Source organism: Penicillium waksmanii (assembly GCF_028829765.1).
Source record: "Penicillium waksmanii strain IBT 27052 chromosome Unknown utg000004l:1.0-5674109.0:1.0-5678898.0, whole genome shotgun sequence".
In the NCBI taxonomy this organism is placed as follows: Eukaryota; Fungi; Ascomycota; class Eurotiomycetes; order Eurotiales; family Aspergillaceae; genus Penicillium; species Penicillium waksmanii.
In genome coordinates this window covers 872,688-896,244 of record NW_026643251.1, presented here as the reverse complement: position 1 = coordinate 896,244, position 23,557 = coordinate 872,688, and the positions used below count along the sequence as shown (strand labels likewise).

General features: G+C 50.2%; 7 protein-coding genes across 7 annotated transcripts; 1 reads left to right on the top strand and 6 right to left on the bottom strand.

The window, feature by feature from the left end:
• Positions 1-162: 162 nt before the first annotated feature.
• On the bottom strand, positions 163-5,586 carry N7481_003199 (uncharacterized protein; the record flags this gene model as incomplete). The annotated part of the gene is made up of 9 exons (XM_057262418.1): positions 163-338; positions 409-514; positions 562-1,098; positions 1,161-1,420; positions 1,556-2,012; positions 2,081-2,254; positions 2,301-2,315; positions 2,385-5,512; positions 5,568-5,586. 9 exons carry the CDS (start codon positions 5,584-5,586, stop codon positions 163-165), a joined length of 4,872 nt encoding a protein of 1,623 aa, XP_057124079.1.
• Positions 5,587-7,751: 2,165 nt separating this feature from the next.
• On the bottom strand, positions 7,752-8,368 carry N7481_003198 (resistance to Congo red protein; the record flags this gene model as incomplete). The annotated part of the gene is made up of 3 exons (XM_057262417.1): positions 7,752-8,076; positions 8,180-8,284; positions 8,349-8,368. 3 exons carry the CDS (start codon positions 8,366-8,368, stop codon positions 7,752-7,754), a joined length of 450 nt encoding a protein of 149 aa, XP_057124078.1.
• A 1,031-nt stretch (positions 8,369-9,399) lies between these two features.
• Positions 9,400-10,422, bottom strand: N7481_003197 (ADP-ribosylation factor-like protein; the record flags this gene model as incomplete). The annotated part of the gene is made up of 6 exons (XM_057262416.1): positions 9,400-9,673; positions 9,762-9,833; positions 9,911-10,021; positions 10,060-10,079; positions 10,195-10,267; positions 10,373-10,422. The coding sequence occupies 6 exons, from the start codon at positions 10,420-10,422 to the stop codon at positions 9,400-9,402; spliced, it is 600 nt and encodes a 199-aa protein (XP_057124077.1).
• Positions 10,423-11,462: 1,040 nt separating this feature from the next.
• Positions 11,463-15,284, top strand: N7481_003196 (DNA-directed RNA polymerase I core subunit RPA135; the record flags this gene model as incomplete). Its single annotated transcript, XM_057262415.1, has 2 exons — positions 11,463-14,403; positions 14,464-15,284. The coding sequence occupies 2 exons, from the start codon at positions 11,463-11,465 to the stop codon at positions 15,282-15,284; spliced, it is 3,762 nt and encodes a 1,253-aa protein (XP_057124076.1).
• Positions 15,285-17,657: 2,373 nt separating this feature from the next.
• On the bottom strand, positions 17,658-19,117 carry pre2 (proteasome core particle subunit beta 5; the record flags this gene model as incomplete). Its single annotated transcript, XM_057262414.1, has 6 exons — positions 17,658-17,993; positions 18,085-18,194; positions 18,295-18,307; positions 18,446-18,601; positions 18,673-18,780; positions 18,986-19,117. The coding sequence occupies 6 exons, from the start codon at positions 19,115-19,117 to the stop codon at positions 17,658-17,660; spliced, it is 855 nt and encodes a 284-aa protein (XP_057124075.1).
• Positions 19,118-19,531: 414 nt separating this feature from the next.
• Positions 19,532-20,632, bottom strand: N7481_003194 (Eisosome component PIL1/LSP1 family protein; the record flags this gene model as incomplete). The annotated part of the gene is made up of 3 exons (XM_057262413.1): positions 19,532-19,918; positions 20,040-20,556; positions 20,619-20,632. 3 exons carry the CDS (start codon positions 20,630-20,632, stop codon positions 19,532-19,534), a joined length of 918 nt encoding a protein of 305 aa, XP_057124074.1.
• A 777-nt stretch (positions 20,633-21,409) lies between these two features.
• Positions 21,410-23,431, bottom strand: N7481_003193 (uncharacterized protein; the record flags this gene model as incomplete). Its single annotated transcript, XM_057262412.1, has 3 exons — positions 21,410-22,966; positions 23,050-23,310; positions 23,396-23,431. The coding sequence occupies 3 exons, from the start codon at positions 23,429-23,431 to the stop codon at positions 21,410-21,412; spliced, it is 1,854 nt and encodes a 617-aa protein (XP_057124073.1).
• Positions 23,432-23,557: the final 126 nt, after the last annotated feature.

Below are 23,557 nucleotides of genomic sequence, written 5' to 3'. Positions count from 1 at the left end.
TAGTGTGGACGAAATGAGCATCAGAAGCAACCTGTATTGACTACAGCCCCCAACCACCTGCAGATTAACAGGTCCGTGTTTGAAGTACGATTTATTTAGACTTCATACCTCACTTGCAAAGTAGAGTAAAAGTGGCTTTGTTCTCATTCCTCTACAAGGGCATTACACTTGACTTCGTTGCTCTCCAGTGCCATCACCTCGTACCCCAAAGATTCCTTTTATCCGAGCCCGCGAAGACTCCTTCATGTTCTCCTTTGAGATATGTGTGTACCTCTTCAGCCCATTTGTGTTAAACGCAAGAGCTATGAAGATTGCAGATATGGCAGTAGATACTCCAACTAAGTTAGACGAACACAGAGTATGTCAGCCAGCCAGCCAGTCTTTGAATCTGAAAGATGGCTCACTCACAGATAATGGGAAATATCCATGATCCTTTGTATTCAACGCTACCATTCTGGTGAGGAAAGTCGGAAACGTTCAAGGCAAAAAGACTCGTCAAAAACGACGCGGGTAGCTGAACAGATTAGCTATTAACTCAACGACGGAGGAATGATCACATACAAAAATTATGGTGACAATCGTGAATGTCATCACAGTATCACTTTGCCTGCGTGTAGCTTGTGCCTCGACAATGCCAGCTTCCTTTTGCTTCAGATCTAGCAATGAGTTGATATCACCCTGAACACTCTTTGCATCTTCAATCATACTCTCAACTTCAATCTTAATCTCAGACGCGCTGACAGCTCGACTGATTTTCACCTTAGTTGCGACTCTTTTCCAGGCATTATCCACACGTTCTTGGTCCTGGGATAGGGCTTTCAGTATATTTAACTCATCCAAGACATCTTTGATCTCCTCCAATAGCCGGGTCTCGTCTAGGATATTCTCGTATGGATTCCCCAAATCGTCTGAGATGTCTGAATTGCCTTCAATTTTATTCCCCATCTCCACCCTGTCTCTCCCTTCTCTAGGCTTGTTGGGTGTTCGGGAACTCCGCCAAAACGCAAGGAACCGCTGAGGGATAGTTTGCGACTTCTTCGAATTGGTCTTGTCCAAGGCTTCGCGGAATTTGGTAAACAGCTTTATCTCATAGTCGCGCTGGATCGAGCTGGGTTAGCCTTGTCGTCTCGTCGTCACTTCGGTATAGCGTTGGTACCTACCATTCTCTGGATTGATTTCCGGTAAGCATCAAAAGGCGATATCCCGCTATCCTCTGAATTATTGAGCTCAATATCCCGAGCATCGAACAAACCTCTAGCCGTGTCCATGATGATATCAGCAAGGTGATATATCACCGGTGAGTGTTTGTCGTCCTCGTAAAGCTTGTCCAGATCAGTCTGGTGGATGTTGTCAAAGACACGTTGAAAGAATGTCTTTTTGATATCCTTGCTCTCTTCTGTGGTGCTGGTGATAATTGTGTCTGTATAACAGGGGAGTTAGGATGGAAGATTGGACAAGAGATAGGAAAGGTAGGGCATGCCATCATCCAGAATCCACAGCCAAAGTTGATTGACCGTTAGAATTTGAGCTTTCTTTTTATCTTTGGCATTTCCACTTTTCCCAGACTGGCCGGCTGGATTCCCTTTGTTGTCCGTCTTGGTTGATTCATGATCAAACAGCCGTCCAAGTACCTGAGAACAATCCCGGCTGTTGGTGTCTTGGAGCGACTCGTAGTAGTATTGATCGAGAGTGAGATCTTTGTGAATGACTCGCTTTCCAATGCTTTCCTCGGATTGTGGCCAATATGGATCTAGCTGAACGGTTTTATCGAGATCTTCTTGGTTGTGCTTACGATCATGATTGGCACTATTTCGAGGGCCCTGGGGCTGGTTTGTTGCGGTTTCGAGTGTCATATTCCCTGTCCTTTTTTCTGTGTTTTTCGAATCTGGAGATTGGGATGTAAACTTGAACTTTGAGGATGGGCCATTACCAGGGTAGTCAGGATTTCCTTTACGGATGCTGGGCTTGACTTCATTTCTTGCAGGTGCGTCTCTCCAGAATATGTATGGCACCTATGCAGAATATTCATTTAGCCTCCAAAGTTGGAACTTGAATGAGCTCAAATGGCGAAAGGACTGACATAAAGACTCAGCATCTTAGCCTTGTCGGACTTTTCAATCTGACAATTCGGTCTCATGTAGAAGGTTTTGCCCCCTGAAGGAATCTCCATCCAACTTTTTTCCACTAGCCCGGCTAAGTGGAAATGTTCGCTATTACTCCTGCCTCTATCAACTGACAATCGAACCATGAGATCCTAAATGTATTAGTATGTGATGCACTGAAGTTCAAAATTTTAATACCTCAACATATTGTAGCTAATTTAGCATTAGTATTCCAACTAGTATATCACTTCCAAGATTTGCCAGCGCTTTGATTCAACTCACGTCGTTTTTTGGTAGATGAATCCAGCGGAATTTGTGTTTCACCCCGCTGGCGGAACTTTGCTCAAAATCTGAAGAATTGCCCTTTTTCTCATTCTTGGAATCATTTTTGTTTCCAACCACCTTTCGTTTTGTTGCATTCCCCGTCTTTTTGGTTTCTTTTCCGTGTGCCTGTGGCTCTGTTTCGGGTGTTGTCCCGGTAGAAGACCAGAGGCTATTTTTGTAGTCTTGGAACTTATGGAATTCGTTATCTGCCATGATAGACTCTGGTCCATGAGCTCGAATCAAATCATCAATGTCGGCTCGTCTGAGCTTGAGATTGACCTGATGGGGTTTTACAGAGAAGTCGAGGAGCGTTGCAATCAGCGAACCCTTTGCTGGTGGGTCATGTTTAAATTGAGGACGACCTCCGTCATATACCTGGGCACGTATTGGAGGGGGATTTTTGAGAATCCGTTGGACCTCGTCATCTGGAGGGCTGTCTTTTAGCGATGTTTCGCTGCGGGTCAGTTTCTCGCACTCCTTTATATCCGTTTCGCCAAGATAGCGGCCGCTGGATAGTAGCCACCAAAGAGCGACTGGAAAATTATTCTCCACGATGAATTTCAAAGGCGAAGGTTGTTGACCGGGCTGGTTGGAGGGTAGACCTCTCACCACATTCATGAAGCCATACAGATATTTCGGTTCGCCCGTAGTGTAGCGCCAAGCTGCCACTCCCATGACGAACTCGGCGATTCGCCTTTCTTCGAGTGAAATTCGCAAGAAGATGTTGTGAATTTGTACCAATTTGAGCGCTCTGATCCAAAGGCTTCTCTCCAGGGTTGAATTTTGCTGCCGAACTGCAAGTGATATCACGGTATCGAGATCCTCCGTCTCCTGAAGAATGGCATCCAGTATCTTTAGTGACGCTGATTTCGCTGCATGATCTCTTGCATCTCCTGATTGATATTCCGCCGAATCTCCTTCCGTATGAAGTGAATCTAGAAACCTTTCAGCGAGATCAGTGTTTTCTCTACTTGCTGCAAGATGAAGCGGAGTCATCTTCTTGGTCCCCACTTGCAAGACGTAGGACTCCCAGTCCTTCAATAAATTCAGGCTCTGGATATTACCAACACGTGCGAAGAAATGAAGCCATGTGTTTCCTTTTTCGAGTTCAATAGACGTGATGTGCTTCATGGCGACCTTGAGCAGGTTATTGTCACCATTTGAAAGGGCCCAGTAGATAACAAAGTCAATCTTGGCTTTGAAGGTTGAAAATCTGGTTGTATCTTCGTTTTTCTCGTCAAGTCCCTCTGAAAGCCACGACGAGACAATCCCTCGTTCAGGCTCCGGTGAGTAATGTATTTCATCCAGACATGGATCGTCAGGAACGTAGATGTGTGATTCCAATAGTAGAACTATACATTCCTGATCTCCAGTCTCGATAAGCGTCATCAATGGCGTTTGTCCCGACTTATTAGTTCCATTTGCGAGTGGTCTCAATTGATCGCGCTGGAGTCTGAGAATGATTTGAATAACATCGGGATTGGGTTCTTGACAAGCAATCTCGAGAATATTGTTTTGGGAGTTTGTTATCGCTGTCAAATCTGCGTTATCGTTCAAAAGGTATCGCATGACGGAGGTTGAACTGCTGAAAGTAGAGTTGAGTAGAGGGGTAAATCCCCACACATCCCTGCTCTCAATATTCGCATTCTGCTTGTGAAAGAATTCGACCAGACCCAAATGATCCTTCATAGCTGCAATAAGAACCGGGGTCTCACCGTCATTGTTCCGTTTGTCTAAAAGCTCAGGGTGATCCTTCACGATTCTTTTGACCAAGTTCAAACAACCTTGCGGATTTGTAGGAGGATTCGTATCCTCCTCTTGGAATCGACAGCATAGATGAACCACCGTGTTTCCCTCATCGTCTGACGCTAGATGGTATGCTTCCTTGTCCAAGAGAAGCTTCACAATCCCGAACTGACCACAGCGAGCCGCAACAAGAAGCGGTGTTTCCCCTGATTCGTTTGGTTGTTCCATGATATCGATTTTATATTGTAGTAACATTCCGATAATTTGCGTATGCTGAGGACCTGGGATACAAGACAGGCTTCCCATAGTTCCTTTACAGGCGAGGTGCAATGCAGTGTCCTTGTTGGAGTTCTGGGCAGAAAGATTGGCACCTTTCCTAGCCAGATATTCAAAAGCCTCCCAGTATCCCCAACAAGCCGCAGTCAGAAGTGGTGTTTCCCCAGCATCATTTGATTTCTCTAGGAGGCCGCCATGTTCCGTCAACAATGCATTAATGATTCGCATGTATTCGAGCTTTTTAACATCGACCCTTCCCCTCAAAATTCCCATGCATGCGAGATGCAGTGCCGTATTCCCCTGATTGTTGCTGCCCCATGGTACATTGTCTTGGAAGAAATCGCCGAAAGCACTCCAGCATCCACAGAGAGCGGCAGAAAGCTCTGCTTTGTCCGAGATTTGACTTGAAAATCTCCTAAAAGAATCCTCTAGATCTTTGATGGTGATCTTTGCGCCCTTATGCAGAAGATATGCAAGTGTTTCATGCCGCGCCCCAAAGACCGCATCAAGCAAAGGACTCACACCCCAACTATTCTTAAACTCGAGTAGATCATTCCCTCCTTTCTCAAGAATTTGAGTGGCGGTGTTTCGATGGTCGAAGTGAGTGGCCATGAAGAAAGGAGACTGACCACCCCTAGTTCGTGTACCAAAATCGGCACCTCGGTCCATAAGAATGTCCACGATATTACGTTGACCCAATCCCGCCGCCAGAACCAGAGGGGTCAGTGCTTCCCCTGTAAGCTCGTTGAATTGTTCGCGCTCAAAGATGAAATCAAATTTCGCTTCGAGCACATCTGGGTTACTCTGGAGGATCGAGACAACATCATCCTCATCATTGTCGACAATGGAATTTTTGAGTCTTTCAGTCGCTATCCGATCATCTTCAGCGGTGGCATCTTCTTCAATGGTAGAGTCTTGTCCGCTTTCGTCGTCATGGATATGTTGAGCTGAGACGTCGGGGCTTTCTCTGTTGTCTTCTTGAGGGCCGACCGTGCTGTGAATAACGGACGAGTCTCCAGCCTCCTCCACGGGGTCCATTTCATCGCGGACATCGGAAGAGCCTCCTGGTCCCGATATGGTCAGTTAAAGGGCGTATTGGCTGTGCAGGGGGATACCAACTATTATTGTTCTCCGACATGATTTCGGATCAAAATCGAGGGCTCAGCCACTAAGTCGAGCTGGATAGTCCAGACAATCACCTAAGTTTCCCTGGGCGAATTCTCAGGGTGGAAAGATCACGATAAGTGAGACGAAAAGTTCCGACCACGCTTACCCAAAGTACGAACCACAAGTGACAAGGCTAATCTGTGACGAGGCACGAATCTTGCATATTAGGTCCACAACTCAGCAAAGAAAAATATAGCGACGACCCCCCCTTTCCTAAGGTTCAGCTTGCCGAGCAAGACAGAAGACAAGCCAAGCGCCTTCCTACAAGGGTCATGTAGCCATCTGCAAGACCGAGGTGTTTTTGTTCGCGCGCTAGCATATCACGCCTGATGGCACACCCCACCTGCTGCTCCTGACGTGGACACGATACGAAAGCCCCATCGCGTGTAGGGAAGTTCTAGCCAGCCAATAGATTCTGGTAGTAACCTGCCACCTCACCCTGGACTTCGGGGGTGGCTAGGAAGGATAGTATTCGCGTAAATTGAGTCGATGGACGTGTTCATGTCTCAGCCCAATCAAACACTACCCCTTCCTGGCGCCGGATAGTGCCGCTGTCTGTGGAGTTTGAAGCTCTGTTCGTGCGGAGTCGATGCATTAAGCCTATATCAGCAGAGCACATCGTGAGCTGGAACTTGGAAGTCTCTCTAATCAAATTAACTTGAAGTTGATTCGGACTCAGAGCCATGGAAAGTGTGCCAGTGATTACTAGTAGTATTTTGAACGGTCTCCTGTTCTCGACATTCAATCACTTCGCCATGCACCTAAACTTGAACTCGGAGTATATAATGGAACCTTGGAATTCAAAAGTTTCCGAACTTAAACCTCAGATCTTCAAAGCCCGGGCGTACGGCATGGGCCAGTTTGTAGGTGATACTACCAGACCTTGAATTCAATCACCTAGGCAGATTAGGCGCCTAGGCGACCTTGAAACCTCCCAAGGTCACTGAAACAAATTCCTCACTTGGCGCATTATTTCGATCAAATCGTTAGCCGCCGAAGATCGTCACATTTATCTACAGGGCTGAATGAGATATCTGATTGGCTAAGACAATAATTTCTTGAAGGCATTGCCGCTGAAACTGCGATTATGCGGCTGTGATGAATGTACCTTGTTTCAGAATTTGCATCTATGTTGCTACGGCGTACTGGAGGTTATTTCTATACTGGAAGTTGCGCGATGATTGAGGTCCATTTGGTACCAACTACTAGCTATTGTGAATGTTACTCTCACCATTTGACCGGGAAACTTGAACTTCCAGGGTAAAGTACAGAGGCGTAGGGAAAAGCAGACGTGTCGAATAAAGATAAACACGTCATCCGCCGGTACAGACATTCTATCTTTGGACTCGACTTCGGGAGATTATGTTGTACAGGATCATGTCCGTGGGCATGTTTCAGCCTGAGTCTATGAATAGCTCGGACTCGGAGGACCAGGATCTCGAGTATAGTGGAAGATACTAGTGGAGGAAAGCGGGTACTTTAGAGTCGCTTTTGAATGGAATATGTCATTATAGTAGGAATAATCATGTACGGACAGAAGGTCCGCTGCGGCTCTATCTGTATCCCTACACGCCAGCCACGCGTGGGAGCGACAGAACAGCAGAGCGGAGTGTGATGGCGTAAAGAGTATTAGGGAGCTATCTCCCGAGGTATGCCGAAGAGGGGGAAAAAAAACCAACGCAGGTCTTTTCGCAGAAACAAAAAACGCGCAGACGTATATCAGTGCGAAAAAAAGAGAAAGTAGATATCGCACCCCCTCCTAACCAAACCAAACCATCTTATCTTATCTCCCACGTAATTCCAAACCGATCGAAAGGGGGGGAATTTAAAAAGGACCATCAGAAAAAAAAGAACGCCAGATTTCCCGTGCAAGCAAGCAATTCTGCATCATTATCAAGTTCGACCCGACCGGACCAGCAGCCCCTTTATCGAGACGGGGGCCATGGGAAGTCCGATCGGATCCACCGAGGTTGAGTATAAACATAAGCAGGCAGCGCGCGAGCTTGGGGGGAAGGGGCTGTCGGGTAGGGGACCGGAAGGAAAGCAGAGCAGGTCCTTTCACTCCCCGGCCCAGCCCAGTCCAGCCCAACCCAACCAGACTCAATCGCAGCTTAGCACATGCCCAAACCCAGACATCTAGACCTTCGCAGGAGGAGGGCCCTCAGGAGGGGCATACTCGCGCGCACCCTGTCCATACGCATTCGGCGGGGACTGGAGCTCGATTCCATTTTGTTGCGGATGGGGACCAGGGCCCTGGTTGGGGGCGGCGCCGAAGTAGCCGTACTGGGCCGGGTTGGCGGAGTATTGGGGCGGGGGTGGTTGTTGGTTGTAGGGGTCTCCGCCGTAGGGTTGTTGGTAGTATGGTTGGTTTGGGGGAGGGGGACCTGGTGGTGGTGCCATCCAGGCTGTTCCGGTCATTGGTCTGCGGCCGTGGGAGCGGCGGCGACGGGCGTTGAAGCAACTAGGAGGGAGCGTTAGCGACCGGTCAGGTCAGGCCGAGCCAGGCGCCACGGAATAGAACGAAAGAGCAAAGAGGGGAGGGAAGGGAGGGGAGGTAGACTCACGCAAAGCCGAAGAATAGGAGGAATGCGCAGCCAACGATTACGGCGAAGGCTACCCAGCGACCCCAGCGGTCCCAGTTGGAGCCGTAGTAGCAGTCGTCGCCATAGCTATGGATGGGGATGTTAGCGAGGTAGAGGTAAAGAAGTGGAAGAACTGTACCAATTACTGTACCAACGGGGAATGATGGCCATGATGAGTGATGGTGTGAGAAAGCAAAGTTGCAGAAGAAATGAAGTTGGTGAGAGGTGAATGTGAAGGTGAAGGTTGCCGGGGCTGGGGAGGCTTGGCACTAGGCTGCAGTCAAGCGTAGTACTTAGTAGGTTATGCTCCGTACTAGTACTAGTACTAGTAATACTAGGATAAAGTGGAAAAATAACAATAAACGATAAATAGAAGAGAAAGAATAAATATGAAATATACCAGGTAACAAGTGGCTGGACGGTGAATAGTTATCCTGATTCACAGAATGATCGCCATCGAGGCGCAGTTCTTCCCCAGGCCAATCACGCCACAGTGGAGTGAGGCGCGGTTGATGATGACTACAAAGTACGAATACGGAGTAGTTATACTGGCGCTGCTTACGTACTCTCTACTAGTACTATTCTATGAGTTAGACTAACTAATATCTGCTAGTATACCCTGGATAATAGTCAACTGTATGCATCTAGTCCTACTAGTACTAGCAGTACTACATTATCACCAAAGTAACTATCCCAAAGTATCCACATGTTCGCGCTTGGCAGGTGGCCACTTGCTGCATTGCCAGCGCATCACTTGGTCCGTGTGTGCTCGCCTTATTTATACTCGCCGTCTCCCTGGGAATAATCGAGCTGGCAATCTTGATCTTAAGGTTGATTCTAGTACTTTGTCATGATCACTCATACATACACCACTACTCCGCAAGCCCAAATGTTATCACATAATTCGTTGCATCGTCAAAGGCTGTGAGCCTAACCTAACCGTCTACTGGAACAGAACAGAACCGCATCTGCAGGACCAAAGTAAAGAAAACAAAAACCAGAAAAAAAGAATTCAGACAGAAAGAACCAAAGAACGAAAAGCTTGAAAAGCAGGGATATAGTGCCACGAAATGCGTCGAGCTAAACGAATCGCAGATGATGATCGCAGATAATCAAAAGTCGCAGATACAGTGGACATAACATTACCAATGAAAAGGGGACGATCAAAGCGAGGAGAGGGATCGCTTCACCTTCACCTCACCTCATCGACTCGCCCGTGCAATCAGCCAGTGCAGCACCGCGTCGAGGTTAGTCTCCTCTTTCGCGCTGATCCCGTAACAGCTGACTTCGCGGTGCGTAATAGACTTAAGGTCCATCGCATCAATCAACTCATCAACAGACAACTTGACCGGCAAATCGGACTTATTACCCAATACGAGCAGTGGGATCCCGTCCAGGGTGGGCTTGTTTATCAACTCATGCAACTCCTCCGTGGCGACGGGTAGAGCGCCTTGATCGGCGGCATCTACAATATATCTTTTTTTGACGGGTCAGCAGATGCGATGGCATTCGGTGCGGGCCCCGAGGGAACGGCGGGACGACGAAACGAAACGGCTTAGCTTACACGATGGCGTTGACGCCTCGACAATATCGCTCCCACATGGGACGAAAGCGAGGTTGGCCGCCCAGATCCCAGCTATGCGGGGTTAGAAACAGCGGACAGACCAGTGGGGGACGGAAAAGGAAAGGTAAGGGGAAGGGGAAGAGGGGTACCATTTTAAAGTCACATGGCCCTTTTGGACTCGTTTGGTGTTGAACCCGATAGTCGGGATGGAGCTGTCACCTCGTGAGCGGGAGCGGAGGAAAGCGATGGGATTTGATACGCTTGAATACGTTTGAATACGCTTGGACGATCAACTTACTCGATAGTGAATTCCCCGCCCTGCGATAATCAGTCAGTGATGGAACGGCGACAGCGAAAGTGAAAGTGGGACAGCAACAGCACACAATGGGGGGAAAGGAAAGGAAAGGAGAGGAAAGGAGAGGACAGGACATACTGCTAAGACACGCAGCAAGGAGGACTTTCCTGCATTTTGCAGGCCGATCATGGTGACATCCATTTCGGTTGCCCTGCAGGAGTTCCCAAGGTTAGCCATAGCCAGGCTTCATCTGCGGGGGAGACGGGGGAACGGGCCGGGGGGGGTCTTCCCGGACGCCTCGACGGCCCACTCTTACCAGAACATCCTGAGAAGCCAGTCATAGATGCTGCGGAAGATACCAGCCATGGTGATGGAGGTGAATATGGAAGATGAGAAAGATGAGATGAATCTGAGTCGAGAAGAGGAAGACCAAAACTGGATGTAGACCAAGGCGCGTAGATCGGAACCAGAATCAGAATCAAGACCAGGATTAGACGTAGAGAGGAGGGCAAGTGGGAGCGTGACCAGTTATGATATAGGTGAGCAGGCCAGAGCAGAGCAGGAAAGCAAGTGGATTGGATTAAAATGGAATAGATTGGATTGGGTTGGATTGGGTTGTGGGAGAGAAGAGTGGGGTCGAGAGGAGTGAAGAGGGAAGAAGAAGTGGTGGAAGAAGTGGAAGAAGCAAGTAGAATACCCACAGGACAACAGTGGAAAAAAAAAGAAATAAACAAAACTAAACTAAACTAAACTCAAATATCATAAAATCAGGAATAGTAAAAATAAGAATCAAACAAAAGAGCACAAAAGCAGGGGAAGCGTTTAGGCAGTATCGAATAGATCTACGCCCACATGACTCCCGTTGGAGAGGGGCGCTTACTCTCTACCCAGATGGGAATGAGGCTGACGTAGTGGTGGTGCATACTCCACTAGAGAACACTCAACAAGGAAATTCATTAACGTTGTTCTGTATGTATTGATCCCTCTATTCATCCGTATGGTCTTCTTAAAAGCAAGAATATCTGTATATCTTTATTGTTTTCTATTTGTATGTTGCATATTGTCTGTTGCATGTAGTTTTATGTGATTAGTCATGCCTCATACTACGCTGCGCTGTTTTATTCTGCTACTTTTCCATACACCGCCCGCTATCACCACGTGCCGATAAGGATCCACTCTCGAAAATTTCCCCGACGGCCCAGCGAGAAAGAGAAACCTCAGGTAGTCTTCATCCAAGCTGCCATTGCTGGCTCACTCCTCTTGCTTGTTTGCATATTCCCCTGGCAGGCTGAGGCTGAGGGTCTGTCATCTATTGCCCGCCATTCAATTTCCCTTACTTCTTATTTCCCATTGACCGTCAGCGTTTCTCTGCTCTATACCGGTTAATCCGACAGCTTCATTTCACAATGGCGCCAGCGCCCACCGACACACAGTGGTCCGTCGATTTCGACACCCTGAGACGCGAGAATCTCTACAAGAACCCTCCCAAGGATCACACGGCCTTCCCTTCCCTGTCCGACTCCATTCGCCCTCATATCGACTCCTTCAATGCCATCTTCGACGATAGCAAGATCCTCGAGGCCGGTCTGAAGGATATCGGCGTCAAGTCCTTCCTAGATGGCGAGCTCGAGACTCCCGAACAAAAGAAGGCCCGTGTAGCTCAGGGTCTTCGCGCTCCCAAGCGCAACCGCCTGAATGTCCGCGTGAAGGAAGTTTTTCTCGAAAAGCCGGTTCTCCCGCCTACCAACAAGCACAGCCTCAAGAACCGCAACATCTACCCCTCAGAGTGCCGTGAGCGCCACTCAACCTACCGTGGAAAGCTGCGCGCCCGTCTTGAGTACCAGGTCAATAATGGTGACTGGATGGAGTCGGTCCGCGAGCTGGGCCAAGTCCCCATCATGATGCGCACCAACCGATGCCACCTCGAGAAGGCCACCCCCGAGGAATTGGTCACCCGCAAGGAGGAGTCCGAAGAGCTAGGTGGTTACTTCATTGTCAACGGTAACGAGAAGCTCATCCGTATGCTGATCGTCGGCAAGCGCAACTACCCCATGTCCATCATTCGTGGTTCCTTCGTCAAGCGTGGTCACACTTACACCAAGTTCGGTGTGCAAATACGATCCGTCCGACCTGATCAAACCTCGCAGACCAACGTCCTACACTACCTCTCCGACGGAAACGTCACCTTCCGTTTCTCATGGCGCAAGAATGAGTTCCTAATTCCCGTCATGATGATCCTCAAGGCCCTGGTCGAGACCAACGACCGCGAGATCTTCGAGGGTATCGTGGGCAGCGCCTCTTCCAAGGGCATGCAGAACACCTTCGTCACAGACCGTGTGGAGCTTCTCCTACGAACCTATCAGGCCTACGGTAAGCACAGCAAGTCAGATTGCCGAGCTCACTTCGGTAAGAGCTTCCGTCCGGTTCTTGGTGTTCCCGCCGATATGCCCGACGAGGAGGTGGGAACCGAGTTCCTGCGCAGAGTTGTCCTGCCTCACCTGGGTTTCCAAAACGTCACCGAGTCCCAAGACTACGACAAGTTCAAGATGATCATCTTCATGATTCGCAAACTGTATGCTCTGGTGTCCGGCGACTGTGCGCCTGACAACCCCGATGCTGTCTCAAACCAAGAGATTCTGCTTGGTGGTTTCCTCTACGGTATGATCCTTAAGGAGCGTATCGAGGAGTGGCTCCGCTCTTTCGGCCCCATCGCCCGTGACTGGAGCATCCGCAATAGTGGTGCCAAATTCACAGATCCCTCATTCGAACGCGATTTCTTGTCCAAGATCGTGAAGCGATCTAACGAGAATATCGGTCACGCCCTCGAGTACTTCCTCTCCACTGGTAACTTGGTCAGTCCTACCGGTCTCGATCTGCAACAAACCTCCGGTTACACCGTCATGGCCGAGAAGATCAACTTCTACCGATTCATCAGTCACTTCCGCATGATTCATCGTGGTAGTTTCTTCGCCCAATTGAAGACTACCACCGTCCGTAAACTGTTGCCCGAGAGTTGGGGTTTCCTCTGCCCTGTCCACACCCCTGATGGTTCTCCTTGCGGTCTGCTAAACCATTTGGCGCACAAGTGTCTAATTTCCACGGACAACCTCAAGGTATCCCACATTCCAAAGCTTCTCGTTCAGCTCGGTGTCCGGCCCGAGTCTTCTGTCGCCGTGGATGACAGCGTTGTCGTCCAGCTTGACGGCCGAATTGTTGGTTTCTGCTCCCCCGACCAAGCCCGCAAGGTCCACGACACGCTCCGCTACTGGAAGGTCGCCGGCTTGAACAACGTTCCCCTCGGACTTGAGATTGGCTACGTCCCCAACTCGAACGGCGGCCAGTATCCTGGTGTCTATCTCTTCTCCCAATCCGCCAGAATGTACCGTCCTGTCAAGTATCTTGCCCTGGACAAGATGGACTACGTCGGCCCCTTCGAGCAGCCCTTCATGGAGATTGCCTGCCTGGAATCCGATCTCATCTCCGGCCTGTCCACTCACATTGAGTTCACCCCTACCAACATCCTCTCGATCGTCGCCAACATGACTCCCTTCTCCGATTACAACCAATCGCCCCGTAACATGTACCAGTGCCAGATGAGCAAGCAAACAATGGGTACCCCCGGTACATCGATCGCCTACCGTACAGACAACAAGCTGTACCGCATTCAAACTGGTCAGACTCCCATTGTCCGGCCTCCTCTTTACAACGCCTACGGTCTGGATAATTTCCCCAACGGCATGAACGCCGTTGTGGCCATTATCTCCTACACCGGTTACGACATGGACGACGCCATGATCATCAACAAGTCCGCTCACGAACGCGGGTTCGGTCACGGAACTATCTACAAGACGAAGGTGCACACCCTGGCGGAGCGTGATTCTCGCCGCAGCAAGTCCAAGCGTGACGTGAGCAAGCTGTTCGGTTTCGCACCCGGTGACGAGATCCGCGGTGAAGCCAAGAGCATCATCGATGAAGACGGTCTTCCCCACATCGGCATCCGCGTCAAGGAGGGTGATAAAATTGCCGCATGGCACAATGTCCGCTACGACGCCGCCTCCGACTCCTACATTAATGTCGACGGCATCACCCACTTCCTCAAGTATAAGGATTCCGAGGTCGGTTACATCGAGAGCATCCGCCTCATGGGCTCAGAGAACGGCAACGAACCTATCCAATCCATCAGCGTCAAGTACCGTATCCCCCGTAAACCGATTATTGGTGACAAGTTCTCCTCTCGTCACGGACAGAAGGGTGTTTGCTCCCAACTGTGGCCAGCAGTCGACATGCCATTCTCCGAGAGCGGCATGCAACCCGATCTCATCATCAACCCTCACGCTTTCCCATCTCGTGAGTTTTCCCCCCAAAGCCACCCCCCCCAAATTCCAGACTAACAAATTTCCCTCCCAGGTATGACAATCGCTCAAATGATCGAATCAATGGCCGGAAAAGCCGGCGCCCTCCACGGCCACCCGCAAGACTCAACGCCCTTCAAATTCAGCGAAGAGAACACAGCAACCGACTACTTCGGCCACCAACTCAAGAAGGCCGGCTACAACTACTACGGCAACGAACCCCTCTACTCCGGAATCACGGGTAAAGAATTCGCCGCAGATATCTACATGGGTCTAGTCTACTACCAAAGACTGCGTCACATGGTAAACGACAAATTCCAAGTCCGCACAACGGGTCCCGTAAACGGCTTAACCGGCCAACCCGTCAAGGGTCGTGCCAAGGGCGGTGGTATCCGTGTGGGAGAAATGGAGCGCGATTCTCTCATCGCTCACGGAGCCGCATTCCTCCTCCAAGACCGTCTGATGAACTGCTCCGATTCCCAACTCGCCTGGATCTGCCGCGGTTGTGGATCTTTCCTCTCCACTCAAGTTGCCGTCGCAGGGTCGGGCGCTTCGCGTCGGGCTGCTGTCAATGCCGGCGCTCTCGCTGCTGCTGCCAAGGCTGCGCCCAATCAACAACCTTCCTCTACCCGTCCCGGCGGTGTGGGTATGGGTGGTGGTGCGCTGGGTGGTGTTACTGGTATCGTGCGCTGCCGTCGTTGTGCGCATGAGGCTGGCTTTAATGATTCCAGGGCTGAGGCTTGGGAGGATGGTGATGGGTTGCGGTATGTTGGTGGTGATGATGTTACGGTCGTTGCTGTGCCTGGTGTGTTGCGGTACTTGGATGTTGAACTTGCCGCTATGGGTATTCGCATGAAGTTCTGGGTTGATAACTGAACTGAAACCATCATTCGTCCACTCTGCTACTGCTGCTGCGGCTGTTGGGTGTGAGTGATGCTGGGTTCAAGTTGTTGATCTGTAAAAAAATTGCTTTTTTGGATTTCTTTTTTCCCCCTTTGGGACTGTGGCAAGTTGTGCTTGTTTATATCTTCCCTGGTTCACAGTTTATGTCATAGATGGAGCGTCTGGTGTGATTTTCCATGTTGTTTATATTATCATATGTTCTACGAGGTCAATATCATGTCTTCAAAACTATTAATTTCCAAGGTTCCAAGTTTAGCTTCATACTACTAATAGTAATAGTAATTATTACAGCCCGTAAGAACTCTAATTCAAGTTCAAGTAGTAAACACGCCCGGTAAGAGTAGTTATTACAGACGACAAGCTTGGAACGATTTCAGTAAAAAGGATATTAAGGGGACATAAATGACTGTTCCATTTGGTTTTCCACCTCACCCGCTGACAGACGAACCCACGAGTGCTGAAAAGTTGGGACACCTGTTCAAACTCCTGACAATTGAAGTATATCTTGATTTTGTTGGGTTGACCGAAAACAAATGGGCCCTCAACGCCCCATATTTCCCAAATGCACCCAAGTATTTGATTCGGACAAATCTGTGGGTACCCAAACAGGAAGAACTGTGATGGACTCGATTGTTGCGGTAAATGTTTTCCGCATACACGCCGGAGAAACGGCGATTGACCAGTAGCATCGCGTGAATGTGCCTCTCTTGGAGGTAGTCCGCTATGCACAAGAGGAGTTCAGGTGGAAGTTCATGAAGCGACGCCATTTTCTAGACACTAAAATGATCAGTGAGAGATCTCTGTCGATAGGATTGGCCTACTACTTACGAATAAATTGGCTTTGCGTTTGTTGTAAGCAATGAATCAGTTGGGCAAAGCTAGAGATAGTGCTGTAGGCTCAAGTCAGAGACAACCCAGGGGGCGAGATGCGTTGAAAACCCCGACCTTAAGCGGACACTCTGTTGGTAGAAAGAGAAGAAGCGATTCTGTATACTACACAACTGCCACAGAAATGGCAGAAGGAAGTCATAAAGGAGTAGCGACGATGTTTAAACATTTAGTGCTCCCAGGATTCTTTTGGCAAGATCATGGTAGCCTTGCCCGTAGGCAAGCCGTGCTGCACGTTGAAGACATGGCTGCAGGCACCGGCAGACCTGGTGACTGGGTAGGGCTCGGAAGATAAGATCAAGTCTATACCCACAAAGATGCCACACAGTCGTACTCGCTCTAACGGGAAGAAAAGGAAGAATAAAGTAAAAATAGGACAAAGTAGAGTTCAACCTATAAACAAACAGTGCTTTTTTATTTTTGAAACGAGCGACTAGATCCCGGGAGTGACAGCGGCGACGATTGTCGAAGCCTGGGATATCTTCACAATTGTGTAAAGTGACAGGTTTTTGTCACCAAAGATATTCCCTTTCCTTTTTCTAGACGCCTTTCCGCTCACAAAGAGTTCGATCTCTGTGGACGCGAGCGATTGGTGCTGAGGCGATAAACTCCGGCGTCGCTGTCTCAGAAATGGCCAGCATCCTCTGAGCCGCAGGTGAGATCCTTATCCAGGCTATACCTGAAGACATGGTATTCAAGGGCGTGAAAGCCTTGCTTCCACGCTTAAAAAGCAGAGAACGAGGCACAGTTGAGTGTTGAACTTGCGCAATCCAACTCAAGAACCGGACAAGGACATATCCCTACTCCAGCTTGTAAAGTATATCCCTTCTTGACCGGGCTTTTCCCCCCCGCGCTCCAAACCTTGAAAACGGTATGTATTAGAGGGTTGTTAACGAGTAAGAAATCTCGCAGGGCAACCGGTGAAAGCCAGGGGCTTTTGATCAGGCAGCATTCACTAGACTTGCCTACCTTAGAGACAATCGACAGTGACAACCTTGCAATATTATGGTACTTGAGTTATAGTAGTAGTATTTCTAGGTAAAAGAATGACTACAATATCAGTTCATTGGTTGATAGTCTTTGTTCACAGATGATTGATACACCAACACAGACCTGGGGAGTGGTTAATGCAAACTGGACCACTTGCGGGGCTGCCGCAATAGTTATCCATGCATGGGATGTGCGGATTACAGTATAGAAGTATTGCCAGTAAGAGGGAACCCACCTGGGCATCAAACGGCGATTGTACAATAGCGAACTGAAAGCAGACTTTCAAGCTACTGGCACAGTACTACATCTACATCTCAAAGGGGTTGAGGGCCCCGATGGCCCAAAATAGCGCAGCAGTCCAGGACAAATGAAATCGCAACATTATAATCCCATTAACACAGAAAGAGAATCTCAATTGCAATCAATAATACAAGATTCTATCCTATCCTCATAAAAAGCCCCCACAACTTACAACTCAGACGTGACATTGGAGAACTCGCCATTATCAAGCTTAGTCTTCCAGAAGATAGGGTTCATATCATCGAAGCCGTGGTGCACCCATCCTTCCTCCTTGACGTGGTAAAGGTTAATGAAACCACCAGAGTAAGCGTCACGGTGCATAGCGGCGAGAATGGCGCGACGGCCCAGAGCCAGTGCGTCTTGCTCTGTCATCTCGTACTTGTAGTTGGCGTCCAGAACACCGTAGGCGAATGTTTGTCCTGATCCGACGCAGAATAGGTTGCCGGGGAGGCGGGTGCCGTCTGAGTCGATGTAGTAAAGGGCGGGTCCTTCTTGCGGGGTGACCTGGGCGGGAGTGTTAGTTTGGGAGGAATACATTTTTGGTGTAGGTGCTTGGGTAGATGGATCGGGATGTTGGGGGAGATGGAAAACGTACACCAGCAAGCATGGTTCCCATGCTGAGGCCGTAGCCCTTGTAGGCGTAGGTCAAGTTGGCGAGGATTTTGGAAGCGGCGGCAACGGTGATTCGGCGCTTGTGTCGGATCTCTGCGCGATGATGCGGTTAGTTCTGCTCATTTTCGTCCATGTTGCACCAAATCACTGTAAAAGCGGGCATTTCCATATTCTGGGAGATAGGTAAACTCACCATGAAGAGTGCACTGTTGACTCAAATAACGCAACCAATATTGGCAATCCTGTTGTGAAGAGATAGATCAGCACCGATCTACACCTTGGTCTCCGGTCATCATCAAACGGCCAATGCCATCATCCGGATCAATGAGAAAGATGGAACTCACAGCTGCACCACCAGCCATAGTACCCAGCAGACCTGGCGTAGGTTCATTGCTAGGCTTGTCCTCACCACGGCTCAACCGTGACACCGGAATAACCTTCTTGACAGTCTGACTAGCGATCCAGTTTCCGGCCGTTGCTCGAGAGTCAGTGCAGACAATCTGTACGGTAGATTCATTAGCACATTGTTCCCCCTTATCACGGACAGTGTTTCGTTTCGGGGGAGGCGTACGATACCGCCCTGGAATCGGAAAGCCAGGGTTGTTGTGCCGTGAGCGATCTTGATAGGACAGCTGGGGTTGGAGTGGTCATCGGTCATAGCGCGGAGGAAAGAAGCAGACTAGATCACCGGGAGCAAAGATCATTAGCTTGAGGTTCATGATTGGAGATGGCGGGCGGGATTGCTGTTTGCTAGGAGCTTCCTTCGCCGCATCGTTGGAGCTATTGGGGTTGGGGAGATGACAGGCCGGACAAGGGATCTCGGTCGCATTGCCATCTGACACAGAGGGTAAACCTCGCCTTCTTTGACATGGGCAGCAACTCACGTTGTCGATAGGGGGCATGCTGAACTTGAGGGAGAGCGGAGGGAGGCTCTCGTTGAGGTCCTGTTGCTCTTGCTCGGAGTAGAGCTCATTCTGATGCGCGGGACGCGAGTACTGGGCGACTAGCTTGTCCATGATGTGCGTATATGAAGGGAAACAAGGAACGGGTCGAATGGGCGGTAATGAGAGAGGAGTGGGGAAGTTGGAGGGAGTTGATGATGGGCGACGATGGAAGCTCCGAGCTTTGGGAGTTCCGCGTCGTCACTCGGGCGCCTGCGGTCACGTGGACTCATCACTCCGCCAGCTACAACTACAACTTGCGAGTTCATAACTTCAAGTTGTCAACTACGATATCTCCTGGTATTTTAAATCTCACGATTGCAATTGTTGGAAATATCCACGATTATGGGTTGAATTGAATAAGAAAGAATACAGGTTTCACCTCTTCTCATCAATTTGCACTGCCTGACACCTTGCAATATTAAAACGCGACCCGATTCACCACTTTACAGAGCAAACCACAATATAGGTGGCCACAAATATGTCTCACTAATAAGGGACGGGCTCGGCCTCCAACTTGGCCGACTGAGGTTCCTCCATCTGCTTCGTGGCCGGCGGCACATCATTAACCATGGAGTCACCGTTGATCAAGCTGGCGCCCTCTCCTTGCTCCGACAGACTGGCACCACGGGCCGCAGAAGTAATAGGCTCGACACTCGATTCCCATGCACGAAGATCAGTCTCCGCATCTTCAAGGACCTGACGTGCTTCGACTTCATGCTCGTAGCCGGCACGGGTATCACCAGGCACGACGGGGCTGTCATCGATGTAGTTGAGCAGTCGACGGGCGTGGCGAGCAAGGATGATCTGCTTCTCCGCGCGCTCGATTGTCGCAGCCAACTGGATATCATATGCCTCCTTGAGCTTTGATCGAGTCTATTGTATAGGAAGAAAGTGTCAGTTAGTCGTCAGAATCATGCAGCAAACACGGTATAAATAGTAACCACCAGTGCCAAAAGCAATGAGAAGGAGGGAGGGTCTCGGTCTTTCAACATACGGTATTCGACAACTGCGCCTCAGCAACCAAATTCTGCGCCTCGGCACGAACAAGCTCATGCTCCAGCGTGGTGATACGAGTACTATTAGGATCCTTGTACTTGAGCTTAGAAATCTCATCAGTGACCTTCTGACGCTGTTCACGCGACGGCTGAACCGAAGCCTCCATATTGCGAATATGCTTCAAAACACCGCGCGAGTCTTCCAGATTCTGCGCATAGAGGTCTTCCTGCTCGCCGATCTCGGCCAACATGACGCCCAGCTTGTCGGAGATGTCAGAGACGGCATCGTCTTCGGTGGACTCGCCCCAGTCGGAGAGTTGGGCGGCGATGGAACTGCGCTCACGGCCGGCGGCTTCGTATGCACCGATCGCATTGTTCTCGCTCTTGATCAGTCGGCTTAGTCGGCGGCTTAGTTCAGGCGCTTGGATTCCTCGGAAGGTCGAGATGCTGAAGCGGTGCCGGCCGCTGGTGTTCTCGCGGTCTCGGCGGGAGGACCGGATGGATAGTGCGCGGTTCCTGTAGAGTGAAATGAAGTGTCAGTGATGTAGAGTGAGAGAATGGTCATGGTAGGACTTTACATTGCCATCGGCATATTGGCGAGGTCAAGGTTGAGTATCGTGGGTACGGGTGTAGTGTAGTGCAGTGTAGTGCAGTGCGGAACAAGTATAAATCAGTGACGAACGAGCTGGTTTATAGCAGAGCAGAGCACCTTCCCAGCAAGTCGGACACTAGCAGTAGTAAAGCTAGCAACTTGTGGTAGTGCGAACTATAGATGACGCTGTTTCCCACTCTTTTCTGCTTCAAGTGGCTGCCTGACGTCACGACGGGGAAGGGCGGAAGTGGCAGCAGCACTCCAGTTAGCCCAGAGTTGGTCCAGTTAGAGCATATTGGATGGTTGCAGCAAAGCGTATTTCTATCAAGTCTGGCGTGATTTCACTGGACAAACTGGCTATCTGAGTTTGGTTCATGCATGCCTCGTGAGCAACCGATCGTCATTCTCCACATCTCCAGCTCTACGGATCGCGGCCCGATACTAGCAGTCATAGGTGGAGCCCTAGTTATACTTCATCTCTACTACTATTCGTTATGTATACGGAATGCCATCTATCTTACTACTAGCAGTGTACACATTTGAATCAACCATAGGCCATGCCTCGGAAGTACATTCTCTGCCTGTTTATCATACAGCAAAAAGAAATGAAGCAATTAGACACAGGAAATCATGCATCAGATCAGATCCAAAACCTCCATACCCACACACCGGCCAACACCCAAAGCAAACTGCAAAGAACGTGCAGCATGCTAGAACGCAGAATGGACCCATCAAGAGGAGAAACGCCTTTCATAAATTTCAATTGGGACACAAAGGCTACGAAATGTCATCCGCGTCCGGGTGATGCGAGTGCTCATTATCCGACGCATGGAAAGCATCGCCAAACGCCGAATTGTCCAGATCGGGTAGGTCAAGATCATCATTCTGCTCCGTGTACGCGGCCAAGGCATCACCGGCGCTGTCAATGTTGGTGAAGTCGAATCCGCTCTCGAGGCTGGCATCGCCACCCGCATGACCCTCCTGTTTCTCGTTGTTCACCATCACCCATTCGCTGTTCTCACCCGGTCCGCCGGCAAGTTGATCGCCCATATCCATTTCGACGTCTCCGGGTACTCCGCCAGGCACAGACTGCTCGGCGGTCGCAGGAGCAGGGGTATCGAATTGGTTCTGGAGGTGAGTGTCGTCGTCCAGAACCATGTCATTGGTGAATGATTCGGGCTCTACCTGCTCAGGCTCAATCTTCTCTAATAGACCGCCCTTCTCCACGCATGAAACCTTGGGTTCGGGCATGATTTGCTTCTTCCAGTTGGTCTCCACCTCGCGCACAACATCATCGACCTTGTACTTGGCCTTCTCTTCCTCCACGAAATCCAGCTGGGGCGTAGCATCTTCCTCGGAGGGAACGATGATGCGACCCTCAAGCCGCCAGATCTCCGGGCCCGACTCTGACGGGTTCGCAGCGGATTCGCGGAGACGCAGCTCAGCGTCCTTGAACAGGGAGCTGCGGTTGAAGCGCTCCATGCGTTGTGCGTGTTGCTTCTTCAACGTCTCGATCTCAGCCGTCATATCAGCAACCTTCTTAGTCACACGATCGGCAAATTCCTCCGCCTTGGCTGGTTCTAATTTGGTCGCGTCGGGAACATTTTCTTCACCCTGACCTTCTGCGTTAGGTGCGTCGAAGAACCCATCCGTCAACGTTTGGAGTTCTCCCTTACGCCCTAAACCGAGGGAAACGGGTGTGATCTGTGAGATGGAGTATGGCGAAGCGAAGATCTCCTCCATCCATTCGTGGTGCTGCACGTATCGCATCTTACTAACTTCGCGGGGTGTAAGTGCATCCAAAACGTCACCGCTAGACACATCCTCATCCTCGAGTGCGAATTCGCCGGTCGCCGCCGCTATCGCAGCTGAAGAAGCACGATGAGGGCGAGGGACCTTGGGCTGAGGAGGAACTGGCGCAGCCGCAGCAGGGTGGCCCTGAGGCGGGTAGTAGCCCGGTCGTGCCTGTGGGGTGCCCTGATAAGGTGGTTGGGGTTGGGCAAAACCCTGTTGGCCCGCCTGTTGCGGGAAGTTGATAGTGGGCCAGTTGTTACGGTCGTGCAGGAGGAATTCCTTGCGAGCAAGTTGACCTTGGCTTTGGAGGAATCGTCGTTGGCTCATTGATTGTTGTACTTGCGGGGTGGGTGGAATGCGGTTGGCAGGAATTTGGTCATTCTGGGGCGCGCGCGAGTAGTGGACAATCCACAGTGAAGGGTCTGGTTGGGGGGCGTTGGCGATCTTGGTAGAAACGATGCGATAACGCTTGCGACTGTGGGTGGCCATGTTCTCGTTCGGGGGGTGGTAACCGCTGCGATGAACGAATACCTCAACAGTCTGAGGTTCGGCATATTAGTTTGTTGAAAGATTATAATGCGAAAGAGTTTCTCAGGCTCAAGCTGGGAGTGGATCAAACGTACATAACCTCGGACCTCCAATATATGTCCCTGCTCGGCATCAGCCCAAACATAACCATCACTGGCAAAGTTGTTGCCCAAGTGCGCGAGCGGCTGCCATGTCAGCATGACAGTACCGTCACCGGGGCCATCCAGAAAAGTCCAATGCATAGGTTGTGATTGGCAAATCCGGGGTGCGCTAGCCAGGTACTCGACGGCGGTCTCCGGGGGCATCATGTGCATGTTCGGGTAGCGATTCCGAGAGATCAAGTGCATGTGAGGGAGCTATAGTCATTGCGACAGGGTCAGCTTTTGATGTTCGAGCTAGGGAGCTTGCGGGGAGCGTGGATGGCGCGTTGGGGGATCATACCAGCTGCCCCGGGATACGGGATGCCGGGTCATCCATCTTGGCTAGAACCCTTGAAGGGTGTAAGATGGGTTCAATTGGGTCGCAAAGAGGTGTATATGGGCCGAGATAAATGAGACGGTTCTCTCGGATGATGGGGAGGTGAGAGAGAGCGGGTCGGCGTGG